Source organism: Theropithecus gelada, chromosome 3, assembly GCF_003255815.1.
Source record: "Theropithecus gelada isolate Dixy chromosome 3, Tgel_1.0, whole genome shotgun sequence".
Taxonomy (NCBI): Eukaryota; Metazoa; Chordata; class Mammalia; order Primates; family Cercopithecidae; genus Theropithecus; species Theropithecus gelada.
Genome location: NC_037670.1, coordinates 74,198,216 through 74,216,137, shown reverse-complemented (window position 1 = coordinate 74,216,137; position 17,922 = coordinate 74,198,216). Strand labels below are relative to the sequence as shown.

Genomic DNA, 17,922 nt, shown 5'->3' with positions numbered 1-17,922 from the left:
TTTTTACCTCTGGTAGAATTCGGTTGTGAATCCATGTGGTCCTGGGCTTTTTGGTTGGTGGGCTATTAATTATTGCCTCAATTTCAGAGCCTGTTATTGGTATATTCAGTCATTCAACTTCTTCCTGGTTTAGTCTTGGGAAGGTGTATGTGTCCAGGAATTCATCCATTTCTTCTAGATTTTCTAGTTTATTTGTGTAAAGGTATTTATAGTATTCTCTGATGGTAGTTTGTATTTCTGTGGGATTGTTGGTGATATCCCCTTTATCATTTTTTATTGTATCTATTTGATTCTTCTTTTCTTCTTTATTAGTCTTGCTAGCGGTCTATCAATTTTGTTGATCTTTTCAAAAAACCAGCTCCTGCATTCGTTGATTTTTTGGAGGGTTTTTTGTGTCTCTATCTCCTTCAGTTCTGCTCTGATCTTAGTTATTTCTTGCCTTCTGCTAGCTTTTGAATGTGTTTGCTCTTGCCTCTCTAGTTATTTTAATTGTGATGTTAGGGTGCTGATTTTAGATCTTCTCTTGCTTTCTCTTGTGGGTATTTAGTCCTATAAATTTCCCTCCACACACTGCTTTAAATGTGTCCCAGAGATTCTGGTACATTGTGTCTTTGTTCTCATTGGTTTCAAAGAACATCTTTATTTCAACCTTCATTTCATTATTTACCCAGTAGTCATTCAGGAGCAGGTTGTTCAGTTTCCATGTAGTTGTGTGGTTTTGATTGAGTTTCTTAATCCTGAGTTCTAATTTGTTTGCACTGTGGTCTGAGAGATAGTTTGTAGTGATTTCTGTTCTTTTACATTTGCTGCGAAGTGCTTTATTTCCAACTATGCCGTCTGAGAGACAGTTTGTAGTGATTTCTGTTCTTTTACATTTGCTGAGAAGTGCTTTATTTCCAACTATGCGATCTGAGAGACAGTTTGTGGTGATTTCTGTTCGTTTACATTTGCTAAGGAGTGCTTTACTTCCAACTGTGGGGTCAATTTTGGAATAAGTGCAATGTGGTGCTGAGAAGAATGTATATTCTGTTGATTTGGGGTGGAGAGTTCTGTAGATATCTATTAGGTCTGCTTGGTGCAGGGCTGAGTTCAAGTCCTGGATATCCTTCTTAACCTTCTGCCTCACTGATCTATCTAATATTGACAGTGGGGTGTTAAACTCTCCCAATATTATTGTGTGGGAGTCAGTCTTTTTGTAGGTCTCTAAGGACTTGTTTTATGAATCTGGGTGCTCCTGTATTGGGTGCACATATATTTAGGATAGTCAGCTCTTTTTGTTGAATTGACCCCTTTACCATTATGTAATGGCCTTGTGTCTTTTGATCTTTGTTGGTTTAAAGTCTGTTTCATCACAGAGTAGGATTTTCAACCCTGCTTTTTTTTTTTTTTTTCTTTCCATGTGATTGGTAGATCTTCCTCCATCCCTTTATTTTGAGCCTATGTTTGTCTCTGCATGTGAGATGGGTCTCCTGAATACAACACTGATGGGTCTTGATTCTTTATCCAATTTGCCAGTCTGTGTCTTTTAATTGGGGCATTTAGTCCATTTACATTTAAGGTTAATATTGTTATGTGTGAATTTGATGCTGTCATTATGATGTTAACTGGTTATTTTGCCCATTAGTTGATGCAGTTTCTTCCTAGCATTGATGGTATTTACAATTTGGCATGTTTTTGCAGTGGCTGATACCGGTTGTTCCTTTCCATGTTTAGTGCTTCCTTCAGGAGCTCTTGTCATGCAGGCCTGGTGGTGACAAAATCTCTCAGCATTTGCTTGTCTGTAAAGGATTTCATTTCTCCTTCACTTATGAAGCTTAGTTTGGCTGGTTATGAAATTCTGGGTTGAAAATTCTTTTCTTTACAAACGTTGAATATTGGCCCCCCACTCTATTCTGGCTTGTAGAGTTTCTGCTGAGAGATCCACTGTTAGTTGGATGGGCTTCCCTTTGTAGGTCACCCGATGTTTCTCTCTGGTTGTCTTTAACATTTTTTCCTTCATTTCAACCTTGTTATGACAATTATGCATCTTGGGGTTGCTCTTCTTGAGGAGTATCTTTGTGGTGTTCTCTGTATTTCCCGAGTTTGAATGTTGGCCTGCCTTGTTAGGTTGGAGAAGTTCTCCTGGATAATATCCTGAAGTGTTTTCCAGCCTGGTTCCATTTTCCCTGTCACTTTCAGGTACACCAATCAAACGTAGATTTGGTCTTTTCACATAGTCCCATATTTCTTGGAGGCTTTGTTCATTTCTGTTTCCTCTTTTTTTTTTCTCTAAAATTCTCTTCTCACTTCATTTCATTAATTTGATCTTCAATCACTGATATCCTTTCTTCCATTTGATCAAATCGGCTACTGAAGCTTGTTAATATGTCGCATAGTTCTTGTGCCATGGTTTTCAGCTCCATCAGTTCATTTAAGGTCTTCTCTACACTGTTTATTCTAGTTAGCCATTCATCTAATCTTTTTTCAAGGTTTTTAGCTGCCTTGTGATGGGTTCGAACATCCTCCTTTAGCTTGGAGAAGTTTGTGATTACTGACCTTCTGAAGCCTACTTCTGCCAACTTGTCAGTCATTCTCTGTCCAGCATTGTTTCCTTGCTGGCGAGGAGCTGTGATCTTTTGGAGGAGAAGAAGCCCTCTGGTTTTTAGAATTTTCACCTTTTCTGCTGTGGTTTCTCCCCATCTTTGTGGTTTTATCTACCTTTGGTCTTTGATGATGGTGACCTACAGATGGGGTTTTGGTGTGGATGTCCTTTTTGTTGATGTTGATGCTATTTCTTTCTGTTAGTTTTCCTTCTAACAGTCAGGTCCCTCAGCTTGTTGGAGTTTGCTGGAGGTCCACTCCAGACTCTCTTTGCCTGGGTATCACCAGCCGAGGCTACAGAGCAGCGGATATTGCAGAACAGCAAATATTGCTACCTGACCCATCCTCTGGAAGCTTCGTCTCAGAGGGGCATCTGGCTGTATGAGCTGTCAAGTCAGCCTCTACAGGGAGGTGTCTCCCAGTTAGGCTACATGGGGGTCAGGGACCCACTTGAGGAGGCAGTCTGTCCATTCTCAGAGCTCAAACACCATGCTGGGAGAACCACTGCTCTCTTCAGAGCTATCACACAGGGATGTTTAAGTCTACAGAAGTTTCTGCTGCCTTTTGTTCAGCTATGCCCTGCTCCCAGAGGTGGAGTCTATACAGGCATGTGGGCCTCACTGAGCTGCGGTGGTCTCCATCCAGTTTGAGCTACCCAGCCACTTTATCTTCTCAAGCCTCAGCAACGGCAGACGCCCCTCCCCTCAGCCAGGGCTGCCGCCTCGCAGTTCGATCTTGGACTGCTGTGCTAGCAGTGAGCAAGGCTCCGTGGGTGTGGGACCTGCTGAGCCAGGCATGCAATATAATCTCCTGATGAGCCATTTGCTAAGACTGTTGGAAAAGCGCAGTATTTAGGTGGCAGTGTCCCGATTTTCCAGGTACAGTCTGTCACAGCTTCCCTTAGCTAGGAAAGGGAAATCCCTGACCTCTTGTGCTTCCCAGGTGAGGTGATGCCCCACCCTGCTTCTGCTCACCCTCTGTGGGCTGCACTCACTGTCCAACCAATCCCAGTGAGATGAACCAGGTACCTCAGTTGGAAATGCAGAAATCACCCATCTTCTGCATCAATCATGCTGAGAGCTGCACACCACAGCTGTTCCTATTCAGCTATCTTGGAAAGAAACTAGTTTCTTAAATTTTAAGATTTCAAATTCTATCACTCTCCTAATGACTCCTGTCTACTTTGTCAAAATGCTTGTTTAAAAAAAAATGCCCTAAACAAAGTGTTCTGAGATGCACAATGGAGAATGCTACTTTCTGTGAATAGGATGAACAGCCCATTAAAATGTGGCATTCAATTTTCATTTCTAGGAATCACTGATGGTCCATATTTGTAGTCAAGTAACAGAAACCAGGCTGATTATTAATGGATTACTGTATTAGTTACCTACTGCTCCATAACAAATTGTGCTTCCCCACTCCCAAATTTAGCAACTTCAAACATTTATCATCTCATACAGTTCAGAAGATCAGAAATCCAGGAATGCCTTAGGTGGGTGGTTCTAGCTCACAGCCTTACATGAGGTTATAGTCAAGGTTTTGGCTGGGATTCCTGACTCTGAGGATTTGACTGCAACTGGAGGATCACTTCCAGATTCACTCCTATGGCTTTTGGCAGGGTGCTTCCATTCTTCACCAAATGGGTCTCTTCATTCACAACATGGCTTCTTTCAGATGGCATCCATGATATCAAATTGCTGTCTTATTAACTAATCTTGGAAGGGATGTTCTGTCCATTCTGCCATATTCTTTTGGTCACACAAACCAACCCTGGTAGAGGTGGGGATCATGGGGACCATCTTGGATGCTGGCACTTATGAAGCATTTGCTACGTGGTAGTTACTCTTCCTATGCTAGCATTAGCTATGCATTTTGCATGCATCATCTCACCTAATGCTGTTAACATCCTCCCAAGTAGATGTTATTATCATCACCCCATTTTACACATGAGGAAAGCAAAGCCTAGAAATGTTAAGTAAATTGTTGCTTAGTAAGTGACAGAGCAGAGATTAAAACTTAGATCTAACTCCAGAGGAAAATGCTCCAGCTTTCTTACCCAAGGCCTCTCTTTTCATTTGGACTACTAACCAAGTATCTCCTTACTCATCCTTGTATGAATAATTTTCTGAGTATAATTGCAGAATTTTGCATTTCATCTCTATTGATTGTGCTATAATTATTAAAAAATTACATGGTAATTTTCATTCTTGAGTCTGTCATTTGTGAGTTCCTTTCACCCTTACTTGTGTCATCTAAAAATTCTCTTATTTTCACACAGAACATGATGTAAATGGATCATAAACCAGGAGGTGCAGATGTGTCTATAAAACACAATACACACTAGGATTAGAATAAAATCCTGGTGACAAAATGTATGCAGTTTCTAAACTGAAATTATTTGCCCTCTTTAGCCAAATGTCATCAATAGAGATAGAAACGTGTAATTTGACGTAGCTGAGGTCACCCAGTCTTTTGAATCCATCTAAATTTGGCTCAATGCCTTTCTCCATTGTTCTTTGGGAAGACTAGTCTCTTGACATTTCTGCAAATTTTAGGGTTTTTATATCTTCTTGTCTCTTGTGGGTCTAAATTCCTGTTCCCATTAGACTCCAGCTCCTGCCTCCTGCTGTTCACTTCTTTCTGCTCCTCAGGGTCCCAGATTGGAACACAGCTCCTCAGTTCTCCCTAAAAACTACTCAGAGATGACATTGTTTTTATACCAAACTTTACTGAACATTTGCGGAAGATGGACGGGTTTAGCAGCAATGCAACATAAAATTGAATATTAACCTTTCCTTTCTTAAAATGCTCTTTGATTGCTCAGGTTGCTTGATTTACTCTTTCCCTAAAACCCTCACCTCTCAATTCCCCTCACTTTAGAAAGTCTCACTGTTAATTCTCTTATGGAACCCTAGGCTAATTCCTACCTATCTAAAGATTCAATAATTTGCTCTGCTTAGGAGCAAGGAATTTGAGGCTTTGAAGTTTTAGTGTTTTCTCTTCCTCTTCAGCCTCCATTCTATTGAGTCACTAGTCTTTATAAGTGGAAGTGTGTAGTATAAATATTTTTTTCCTCTGATATGACCTACATAATTTCCCTGAGAAGGCAGAACCAGTTTGGCTTTAAGTAACATTATTTTCCTCATTCTGTTACATGCAGTATTGCATCAATAGTACTACACAGTGGAGATTGGATGAGATACTTCTTAGGTTGCCAGGAACAGTTGTGGTTTCACTAGTTTGCTTGGAGTCATTTATTTTTATTTTATATGTATATAGATATAGCTATTTTTTAAACAGAGATGGGGTTTTTCCATGTTGCCCGGGCTGGTTTCAAACTCCTGAGTTCAAGCAATCCTCTCATCTCAGCCTCCCAAAGTGCTGGGATTATGGGCATGGGCCATCGCACCAGGCCTGGAGTCATTTTTAATAATGCCCTTTACACCTCAAAGTACTCTGATTTGGATCACAAATATATAATCACTCTAGTCAAAGATGAGTTGATGGAATTTTGAAAATATATCACTGACATGTCAACATCAAAGCAAAAAAGAAGATTGAGGCTATCTGGAATAATTGGGGCAAAAATATTAATTTTGGAAAAAAATGTTTTAACTTGTATTAGTTCATTCTCACTGCTGATAAAAATGTACCCAAGACTAGGCAATTTACCAAAAAAAAAAAAAAAAAAGGAGGTTTAATGGACTCTTGGGCATGGTGAGGAAGCAAGAAAGATAAACTTGCGTGGCGAAGTCTGCATTTCCACCATCAGAGCTATGAGGCAGTTCATCAAGTTTTCCCAGCCCAGATAGAGATGTGGCAGGGGCTTGTCAGAAGCAGCAGGGTTACTGCAAGGACTGATGACCACAGCCAGCTGGGACTGAAGACATTCTAGAAATGATGGCAGCAGATGAAGATGCTGGGGGGCCGGTGGGATGATGGCATTCCAGCCAATGCCAGCCTGGATACAGCTCCACTGAGGACCACATGCCTCCTTTTAATTGATTCTGGGGCACAAGGAGACCATTCCTGTCACAACCCCCAAACTTCAAGGCAACCTGCGAGAGGAGGGGGTGCCTAAACTAATCAAGAAAAGCCTGATTTAGCTGAGTTTACTATGAACTAAGTTAAGTTTATGCCACTAGGTAGAACGTGAACTCAAGAGAAAACTTAAAAACCTTATTCATTTGTAGACCTGAGTTTGTCGACTAAGATTATACTTGCTTCACAGACAACTACAATGCAGTGTGACAAGGCAGATGGGTCCCTGGGTACTATATGAGGACAAGTGAGAGGTCTCCTACCCAGTCTAAGGACATCAGGGTGAGCAAGGAGTCCCGTCTGAGCAAGGTATTAGAGGATGAAGGATAGCAGCAGTACAGGGGTGAAGGGAACCACAAGTATACTCACAATGGCCAGAGTTCAGGGAGTGAAAAAGGGAGGCTGCAAAGTTCAATGCAATGGGTTGCTTAAGCCAAGCCAAAGACTACAAGCCCTTTCACACACGGGGCACAAAGACCCCTATGGGACTGGAGAAGGGGAATGGCATGACTTTGTTTTCATTAAGAACCACGATTCTGGTAGGTCAGGAAACGTCTGGAGAGTGACCAACTCTGGAGACCTGCTTTTGCAGGCTGGGTTTCTCATTCTTGCTCCTGTCTTATCTTTACTATGAATGTTGCATTGATTCTAATGACTCCAAAACTTGCACTGCATGAGAAAAGAAGGAACTTCATTCCAGATTTCACAAATCAGCATTCAGCTAAGCGTGCCAGGAATGGGAAGTGAGAGTTACAGTTTAGTACCAAAATTGGTGGTTTTAGTAGCCTGAGTCCTGATAATAGAAACCAGAATGAACTGATGCAGTATTTAACACATAGAAATGTCTCCCACACACATATGTATACACATGACTTAATGTTACCGAGAAAGGGCTTTAGGAGAAACTGAGTAATGTATACATTCTTATTTACCAATGTTTTAAAGTGACAACTGACACTGCTATGTGTAGCCCATCATCTGATGGTGGTGGGGCAGTGGTTCTCTGGGCAGCCCAGTTCTGTGGGGTGGCTTTGTGAATTGCTTGAAAGCTCCCTTATTGTTTCTTTGATTCCCATCAATGATTTTGTAAGCCATTCAACACTTTGTAATAAATCCCTTTCTATTCCAAGAGTGGATTTTGCTTTCTATCCACTGACCAAAACAGCTCAAATATGTATGTTTTCACAACAAAAAAATCAAATATGCGCCAGTTAAGATCAGGCACTCTGAAGGTGACTGCATAGGACTGAATTTCAGCTAGGTGTTCCACTATCAGCTACCTGACCCTGGACAAGTCACTTAACCTTTATGTGCTTCAGTTTCTGCATCCGTAAAATGACGATGACGGTAATAACATCAGTTTCATAGGGCCGTATTAACACAATTAAATAGTATAAGCAAAGTGCTTCCAATAATTCCTGACACATAGTAATTACTCAATGCATGTTTGATTTTTAATATTAAAATACAGTAGATCCTTGAGCAATGTGGGGGATGAGGTGCTGACACCCCATGCAGTCAAAAATCCACGATAATTCCCCCAAAACCTAACTACTAATAGCCTACCGTGGACTGGAAGCCTTACTGGTGACATAAATAGACCATTAACACATATCTTGTATTTTATTTACATTATATGCCATATTCTTATAATAAAATAAGCTAAAGAAAATAGTAAGAAAATCACAAGAAAAAGAAAATATATTTACTACTCATTAAGTAGAAATGGATCATCATAAGGCTTTCATCTGTCACCTTCATACTGAGTAGGTGGAGAAGGAGGAGGAAGGGGAGGGCCTGGTCTTGCTGTCTCAGGGGTGGCAGAAGCAGAAGAAAATCCATGTATAAGTGGATCCCTGCAGTTCCAACCTGTGTTGTTCAAGGGTCAACTGTATATAGTTTAACACTGTAACAGCATCAAAATGAACTAAAAATCTGTTGGAAACTTCTCAAGAATTCTCAAGGATGAACATAATTAAACCAGTATGAAATCCCTTTGGCTAAAAACAAAAGCAAACTAAAAGCACTCCAAAATAATTTTGAGCCTGGCTGTTTCACACTTCAAGAACAGCTTTCTTAGCCCGGTCATGCCTGTAATCCTAACACTTTGGAAGGCCAAGGTGGGCAGATTGCCTGAGTTCAGAAGTTCAAGACCAGCTTGGGCAACATGATGAAACCTCATCTCAACTAAAGTACAAAAAATTAGCTGGGCATAGTGATGCGTGCCTGTACTCCCAGCTACTCCGGAAGCTAGGGCAGGAGAATCACTTGAACCCAGGAGGCGGAGGTTGCAGTGAGCCAAGATCATGCCACTGCACTTCAGCCAGGGCAACAGAATGAGACTCATTCTCATAAAAAAAAAAAAAAAAAAAAAAGGAATAGCTTATGAAGTTTGTACTTTGCAACTATGTTCTTCCCCAATACAAGGGAAATGGCTTTGCTTTTTTACCTGTATTTTAAATTGGGCTAGTCACACATGAAAAATAATTGACTAACACTTGGATTATTTTGCCATATTTAAGCCATTATAGGTTGATGAAAAGTAAAAAGGACTGAATATCCTTTAATACATCACCCAGTATTGCTTATTCAAAAGAAAAGTCATTCTAAGGAAGGAAAGCTAGTGTTTCTTATTAACAATAAAATCTATATTGTTCAGGAATTTTCCAATGTGTTACAGCAATTTCTGAAATGATAAATGAACATATTTTATTATTTTCCTTTTAAATCAGTTACTTAAAAATGAAGACTGTTTAATTATTATCTCCTTTTCTGTAAGTAGGATTTTCTTTATGTCCAAATGGGACTTGGTAACTAGGATAATTTACCCTGAAGTAAAATGACTTCACTGAAATTAGCAAATCCTATTGATGATCTTAAACAACTTCTCTGGAAATGAGCTTGCTCAAATCCTAAGAGGGGATTAATGTAAATGTAATAAACTGAATCTTTGAATTGGTAACGTTGAAAACAAAAAACAATTGGGTAAGAACAAAACTCAAAACTGAAAACAGCAGTGTAGCAGAAAGAGCACTAGTCTTGGGATAAGGAAATGCTGAGAAGGCTGAGGGGTACATTCAATAACAACAAAGAGCCTTCCAGTTCTAAGTATTTGTGACTAACAACAACAAAAAAATCTGTTGTCTGCTAGAGAATTCTTAACTCTAATGTGAAAATATGTTCTGTGTATTTCCTTTGCACTTGGCCCTGTGATTTCTTTTCTTTTCTTTTTTTTGAAACGGAGTTTTCCTCTTGTTGCCCAGGCTGGAAGTGCAATGGCGCGATCTCAGTTCACCGCAACCTACGTCTCCCGGGTTCAAGCGATTCTCCTGCCTCAGCCTCCCGAGTAGCTGGGATTACAGGCATGCACCACCATGACTGGCTAATTTTGTATTTTTAGTAGAGACGGGGTTTCTCCATGTTGGTCAGGCTGGTCTTGAACTCCCGACCGTCAGGTGATCCACCTGCCTCAGCCTCTCAAAGTGCTGGAATTACAGGCATGAGCCACCATGCCCGGCTGGCCCTATGATTTCTTAAAGGGATCAGGAGCCCCGCTGTGAAGTTAGGCAGTCACCTCTGTGACCTCAAAAACATCTCTACATTTTGATGTCTTCATTTGTACACCAAGGTGTATCAGATCTTCTTCCTGGCAACGCTGTGATAATTAAATGAACTGTTGCTAACGGGAATGGCTGGGTGACTTCGGTAGCTGGCATGCTGTCAGTACTCACTAGCACCCCGTCCTTTCCCCAAAAAGACAGAAGCAGAAAGCTGTATTTGTTCCCATTCATGGGACAAAGAGAACAGGAACAATGAGGATGTGTTTTGCACACTTTTACATTCATTAGAGGATGACCATATATCCCAAGGAAGATGAAGCCAATAACTGTAAGACACAATTACAAGTTTGACTTTTCTCCCTCTATGATATGCTCTGTTCCATGAGGGCAATGGAGGCACCAGAGAAGGCCAGAGGAAACATCATTAGCCCATCCTTCAGCATCAGGTTGTCCCACTGCTCCTGAGACACCCTCAGTTTTCAGGGTCACTGGTGTCCTCCCTCCTGACAAACCCTACCACAAGCGCTCAGATTCGAAGGTGTTCAACTCTCTTTTCTTCCTTACAAGGGTGCCAGAATTCTTAATTGCATTTGTTCACCCCACTAAAAGTGAGTCCTTCACAATGAGAAGAGCTAACATTTATTCAATCAACAAATGCTGAGTGTCTGCCATGGCCGGATAATCTGCCAGTCGTCAGAGCACACAGAACATGTGATTAGTAAACATAATGGTGGAGGACATCAGCCTGCTGTTATTCTCAGATGTCACCAAATGAGTGACAATTTGTACAATGTTTCATTAAATGCCTATTTAGAGGATAACCATAGATGATGACATAGAAAAAAAGTTAAACCCAGAATGCAAGAACGGTAGCCAGCAGAGCACATGGAAACAAGGTCCAGGTTGCAGGTAGTAGCTTGCAGGATAACCACAGTTGGCGACGCTTTCAGGCAGCTGGGAGAATTCTCAGTAGTCCATTTTGTGGTTAAACGGTTTTACTAAGGTCTAAAAAATTCATTTCTAACTCCTAGACTTATGTTTCCATTACTATATAAAGAATGAACCAAACAAATAAATAACAAAATATGGACTATGGACCCCAAAATTTCAAGGCATGAAGAGAGCCCCAAATTCTCTGTCAACTGCAAAGAGAAACCATTAGCACAGGAATAGATGAAGAAACTGTTTTTGAGCATAATATAAACATAAACAAATCTCTTAACAGCACGAGTGTCAACAAATGCTTGTTGTTGCAAAAACAGTCTCAAAAAGTGGTGACGAGGAGACTGACAAGCAGAAATGAGCTATTTTTTCATCTCCAAAATTGCACTTCCTGGTCCACGGTTCTTAGCACTGCAGATGTTGCAGAACTGTGCAGCAGAGTTCTAAAAATGCAATTTAAAAACACAGATTTAAAACATGATCTTTTTCTACTCTCATATTCAGAAATACTATGGTAACATTAGCCAGGGGGTGGAGAGGAAGTAATACAATGTCACTCCTTTTTCTGGAGTTTATTTCTGGTTAACATAGGATTCAGTCTAGATCAGCTGTTACTCTGCGACTCAAAGGACACTGAACAGCAGAATAAGTCTAGTGTGACCTGGGGGAACACGACACTAAAAAAATGATAGCATCATGGAACACAAATCAGGCTGGAAAACACATAAGATACACAATGGCTCTCTACTGTTGTTGCTCATCTCTTCAAGCACGACAGCTGTCAATTTGGCCTGAATGAATTCCTTCAAATGGGTATGCTTTTATACTTACTATAGTATACAAAACATTTCTGAATATTTTTACATTTAAAAACTAGATTAGTTTTTGTTATGTGATATGAATCTCTCTATATTTTTTTAACCCATACAGCCATAAGGATGACGGGTTGTGATTCAAGCACATTCCTCTAAGTGTGTTAATTTCCCTCTTGTTGATAGGTACCAAGCTGCCAACTCACCATGCTGGGCATGGGCAGGCACTCCTTGTGGAACATGTGCCGGCAATGGAAGACCACCACGCTGAAGGGTTTAGCTGCATCTGGCGAGGAGGGCAGAGAAAGGAGGAGAACTCAATGCAACAAGCAAGATCATTTTAAACCAATCCCAACTGAAAGTCCAGTTGCAGTTTAATTTTCAGCAATAAGCTGCCTTTGGAGAGTGGCTTATTTACAAAAGCATTCCTGAGGGGTGTTACGATCAGACACAAAACAGGTATTATAATCATGTTGCTATGTGATTCACAGGTTACTTGCTTAGCCTCTGTGTCAGTTACCAAGACTACACTGAGGACAAACTGCAGTAACCTTTATTTTGAAAATCAGCATGTGTATGTGCCGACATGCCCCTAACCCCTATAATCATCATACACCACAGCTGAAGTCAAATCTGTGGCTTCATCAAAACGCTTTCCCCGTCCACCCGCTACCTTTGCCAAGACCACACACTGACTTCAGAGGCAGACCTGGGTTACAAGCCCAGGCTGTGACCTTGCATTTTACTGCACTTCTGCTTGGGCAAATCCCCTCATCTGTTTCTGCTCTGTGTGGCCAGCTTATTTTTGGTAAGATTTAGTGTCATCAGCAGATTAAATTTGGAATTAAATCTAACTGTAGAGTGGGAATGTATGTGGTTCCTTTTTGCTGCAACACTGACTGAAACGCTACGGAAGCTCACTTCTTCACCTGAGCCCACTGCAGTTTTCAACAGAAGCACTTAAACATCCAAATCTAATTTACACATAAACATCCAAATCTAATTCCTCTAGAAAAGAACCTAAGTAGAAAAACTTCTCATGTGCTGACCCATGAAATAATCCTTTAATGCTAAGTAAATATGAGGTCAACTAGGTCTTTTAGTACTTTGTTATGCTGAACTTATATTTGAAAAGCATTTGTTAGCATCCCGACAATGCTTTGTTAGTTTCTGCTTTCGAATTATGCAAATTTCTTCTTATGTCATAATGAACCTTAAGAAGGTGCTTTTCATTACAGATGAAGACATATATATATATATATCTGCTAAGAACTAGAAATAAATGCTTATGTCTTTTAAAGACTGGCAGTTCCAATTAGATGGCAGGTATTATGTATGTTTCCATTGAAATGTGAGATAACTTGGGCATGTAGAACCATATAGCAGAGAAAAAGATTAAAGAAAAGAGAATGCTACCTATAATTTTTTTTTCCCAGACACATACATGATTCTCCTGTCTTGAAATTTAAATGCTGATGGTTAGGTTTCATTTTGTTTTATCCTAGATTACAGTTCTAAAAGAAGTGCCCCCGAACTAGTGGCATCAACATTACCTGGGAACTTGTTAGATTTCTCAGTTCCTGCCCTGGAAGTTTGCAACCAGAGACTCTAGGGAGACTGACTGGGCCAGCGATCTGGGTTCCAACAAGCCTGCTGGGTGATGCTGACTCACCCTACAGCTTGAGAACCTCAGCTCTAAGCAATGGCAACACCCGCATTCCACTGAGCGGGATGCGAGCCACAACACTTCTCTCCACTGGGTTATTCTGAAAGTTATACATTTTTTATAAACGGTAGTTGGCTAATTCCAAAATTTTGATTCCACTCATCATTAAAATATATATTTGGGAAAGTTTTTGGGAAAACCTTCTTACCTGATGGAAGAATAGGGGAAAGGCACGACTCACAGATGTTCTCCTCTGTAAGAAAGCACACACACTTTGGATTATGCCCTGTTTATACCTGCTCAGCCGTTTCTGAAAGCAGGGCATGTAGTCCAGACGATTATTTCAATTTTACCCACCATCAACAAGAACACCTTTCATCTGAGTTCGGTGCATTTTCTTCAGTAAGGACAAAGAGTCAGCTACGAGAATCTTCTTGCAGCCTTCACGAAGCAGAATCTAATGCACACATTTTAAAAGAAAAGCCATCTTAAATAGACTCAAATCTGAGGGGTGAAGGGACATGGTACTGGGGATTCCAAAAGCTGGCATGCTTGAAATACTCTAAAGGGGCACTCACTGATTCTCTTGCCCTCAGTACCCTCTTCCCGCCAAACCACTGCCAGGCTGACCTGGCCAGCCAGGATCCACTCATTACACTGTGCATCATTTCTTCCAACCATACACTGGCTCCTGTAGCATGTGTATAATCAAACATACATTCCAAAGTCTGGCAAAGAAGGCCCCACATTAACTAACCCTATTGTTACTTTAGAGGGCTTCCTTATACAGATTCTCTTGGGCAGAGTTTGGCTCCTACATCATGTGCTCATTCCATTCTTCAGATCTTTACCCAGAATGAAAACCTGTTATTCCAAAATCATCCACTTACTTCATAAATTCATCTATTTACTGCACAAATAAGTACTGGGTCCCTATCACGTACAGGGTACTGGGTATAGATAATAAACTAAACAGATACAATCTCTGTCCTAAATCCCCTCCAGGCTGCGACCTGTCTTTTTCTTTCCAAATCCAATCCAAACCATTCAGCATAGTGCTATGAATGTGGTGTGTGTGTGTGTGGGGGGTGGGGGGATTAACTGACTATAATAACCTTCAAATTTGGTGACTCCTGGGAGGGCTGACAATTGAAAAAAAACCATGGATACGAATATTCTGACACAAGAGTCATTTTCTTATTCTTCACCCCAGCATTACAGCTTTTGTTTCTTTACACATTTTTCTTATTCCTCTGTAGGCTTTTTACTACTTCCCCGCTTCCTGCCTGGAGAATGACAAGAGACATCACAATGCTTTGGCAGCCTCAGAAGTCAGAAGCACACAGTGGAGGATGATGCCCTCCACTTGGCTGGTACCAAGGTTGTATTTCAGAACTGGAGACATGACGGGGTCCAAGAGTCTCCCTGCTTTTAGGTGGGGACACAGCAGGGGCAGGTAACACTTTACCTTTCATGCCCATTCTGTGGGGCAGAGTGTGAGCTTCCACCCTTTGCTGGGTTTTCTTAGGTATGAGTAGGCAACTGAGAGAGGCCCAGGAGGTGCACATAAGCCAGATGTCATTTTATATTTTATTATTATTATTTTTTAACCAGAACTTGCTGCTTTTTCAGAGGGAGAAATTCAAGGCCTGAAGGACAGAGACGCTCTGGGGCTGTGCCTGTGGCTTCTCCCTTCGGGGCCTATGTGTCTTATCATACGTGGTTATGTGCAGTAACACACGTCACATCATAGAAATTCACATAACAGATAGCGCTGTCTCACCACAGTGCAGCTCCGAGGCTGGGAAGCATGTGTCTTTCAGTGGCAAGTTCTGCTGTTTAGAGGGGGCACTCTGGCTTTCTTCATACTGAAGTTACTCTCGACTCGACAACCTACATGGGCATTTTGCTTTCATAAGTTTTAAATTCATGCCACTGGGGGAGAAAAGTAAAGGAGCAGCCCACCGCAGCCCTCTATCCTCAGTGGTCCACGTGTTCCTCTGAAAATCCCAAAGAGCACTGGCTTTGGGTGAATCCAGCCAAAAGCCGTTTCCCCCTAATTATACAAAGACAAATTAATATTCAGGAAAACAAAACTAATGTCTAGATTCAAGTTCTATGCCTGCCATTTCTAGTATTGATGAACAAGATTACATGACTTTAGTATTCCTACATTAATTGAGAAACTGCCTATGAAGTTTTCTTGTTTAAAATTCTACCAGGAATCAAATTTTTTTGATTTTTTTTTTTTTTTTTTTTTTTTGAGACAGAGTCTCGCCCTGCCGCCCACTGCACTGGAGGTGCAGTGGCGCGATCTCGGCTCACTGCAAGCTCCGCCTCCCGGGTTCACGCCATTCTCCTGCCTCAGCCTCCCGAGTAGCTGGGACTACAGGCGCCCGCCACCTCGCCCAGCTAGTTTTTTTTTGTATTTTTTAGTAGAGACGGGGTTTCACCGTGTTAGCCAGAATGGTCTCCATCTCCTGACCTCGTGATCTGCCCGTCTCGGCCTCCCAAAGTGCTGTTTTGGATTTTTTAAAAAAACACATTAAAATTTTAACAGACTGCATTAAAACATACAGGTAGAAGAGAAAAATAACCAATACAGTAAGAAAGATAGCTAAGAAATACTGATGTCAGGAAAACTTTAAGTAAATTTAAAAGCAAACATATAAAGCTGCTTAGCCTTGAAGACAAAAAATAAAAAACAGAGAGTAATGGTTTTGACCACAACATCACAGATAAAATAATTGGGAAAAAAAGGGGCTCTGACTCTCAGTGGGTGCTCCAGGTCCATGGCATGAATAATGTAAGAGAAGGGCAGAGGCAGCAGTCTAGACAGAGGCCACTGTGTCTGTAAGCTAAAAAGGAACACAGCAAGATATGCAAACCAGGAAGGAACCATCTCTTCAGCAGGATTACATTTTTCTAAACAGGTACAATCTGTCTGCCTGCACAAAGCATTTTCTAGGAAAATTCATTATTCAGAGGCAAACAGCCAGGAGAGGGGAAAGTACATAAATACAGCTTACTGCTATTTACTACTTCATTTGGTCAAAATCCAAGGCTCCAAATCAGAAAAACAGGAAAATATTTTAAGTTTCATTTATACGATCCCAGGCAGGTATTTCAAAATATGAGACTATCCTCTATAGAATGTAATCACTTATTCTATAACATCTGTAATAATTTGAAGGCAATTAAAGGTGATAAGTGAAGGAAGACAGTACAAGATTATAATGTATGACAATCTACAGGTATTGCTTTCAACATCAGCTGTATGACAAAGCATTATGTTGACTATGGATTCCTAGTAGCAAGTCCACCAGTGACTCATGAAAAATATGCTGTTGTTCACATTCATTTCACCCTCAAAAGTTCATGTTTGGAATTTCCCATGAGTGTCCTTTTTATAAAGACGCTGATGGCCGAAAGTCAGACGCCACAGCAGTTGGCGTAAGCAGCTCATCCTCACCCCTTTTTGACCTTCACATTCATGATTTCGGATCACTGCCATGTTTCAAGGTCATCTTACCCAGCCTATCTTCCCAGCCATAGCCTATCATCACCTTCCCCATCTCCCTTCTAACTTGCAAATGTGATGTTCTTCACATATTTAGGGCACATGCACTCTCTTCTGTTATTCAGGTTTCAATGACCAGAATGGCACCGATCACTGCTGCTCTTGCTCTGAGCACTATCTTTCATTACTTTGTGCTCTTTTTCTTTTTAAAATATGAAATACTAAAAAAAACTGAAAAGAAAAAAAGACCCAAGTAAGTCCCTACCACCTAGATTTAACAAATGTTGATATTTTCCCACGCTTCAGATCTCATTCCAGAAAATAAAGTATTACAAACACAGTTGACACCTTCTTGCCCTCTACCATTCTTGCTCCTCCTTTTCAAATACAACTCCAACTTTGTTTAGGGTGTGTCCGACTGAAATATACAGCTGGCTGGGGCTCATGTAACATAGATCTGGTCAAAAAGATAAACATCAAGCCTGGGAAAGCGGCCCTTTCAAATAAAAAGCAAAGCCTCATTAGGAAAAAACCCCTTGCTTCCTGCATGTGCTATATGGAGTGTGGCTGTAAAGCCTACTGATACGGCATCTACTTTGTCACCAAGAGGCAACAACCCTGAGGTACACTCTCCTGTTGATGCATGTTGAGGCTATCTCCAGCTTAGGGCTACTAAGGAAATCCAAAGGACATTCCTTTTTATGGAACTGATTTTCATCTCTTGAGTAAATACATAGGAGTGAAATTCCTGGGTCATAGAGTAGGTGTATGTTTAATTTTTCAAGTAAATGTCAAACAGTT

At 40.9% G+C, this 17,922-nt stretch overlaps 1 protein-coding gene across 3 annotated transcripts in view; it reads right to left on the bottom strand.

The window, feature by feature from the left end:
• Window positions 1-10,797: 10,797 nt before the first annotated feature.
• Window positions 10,798-17,922, bottom strand: part of VPS41 (VPS41, HOPS complex subunit) — a 187,427-nt gene continuing 180,302 nt past the window's right edge. Inside the window, exons 26-29 of one of the 3 annotated variants that reach the window (XM_025379273.1) lie at window positions 13,959-14,058; window positions 13,810-13,854; window positions 12,138-12,221; window positions 10,798-11,566 (exon numbers count right to left, since the gene is read on the bottom strand). In XM_025379273.1, coding sequence (XP_025235058.1) covers window positions 11,529-11,566; window positions 12,138-12,221; window positions 13,810-13,854; window positions 13,959-14,058 — 267 coding nt within the window. In that variant the 3' untranslated portion in view covers window positions 10,798-11,528. The remainder of the gene's footprint in view (window positions 11,567-12,137; window positions 12,222-13,809; window positions 13,855-13,958; window positions 14,059-17,922) is intronic. The other 2 variants (XM_025379272.1, XR_003118549.1) reach the window with 2 other exon arrangements.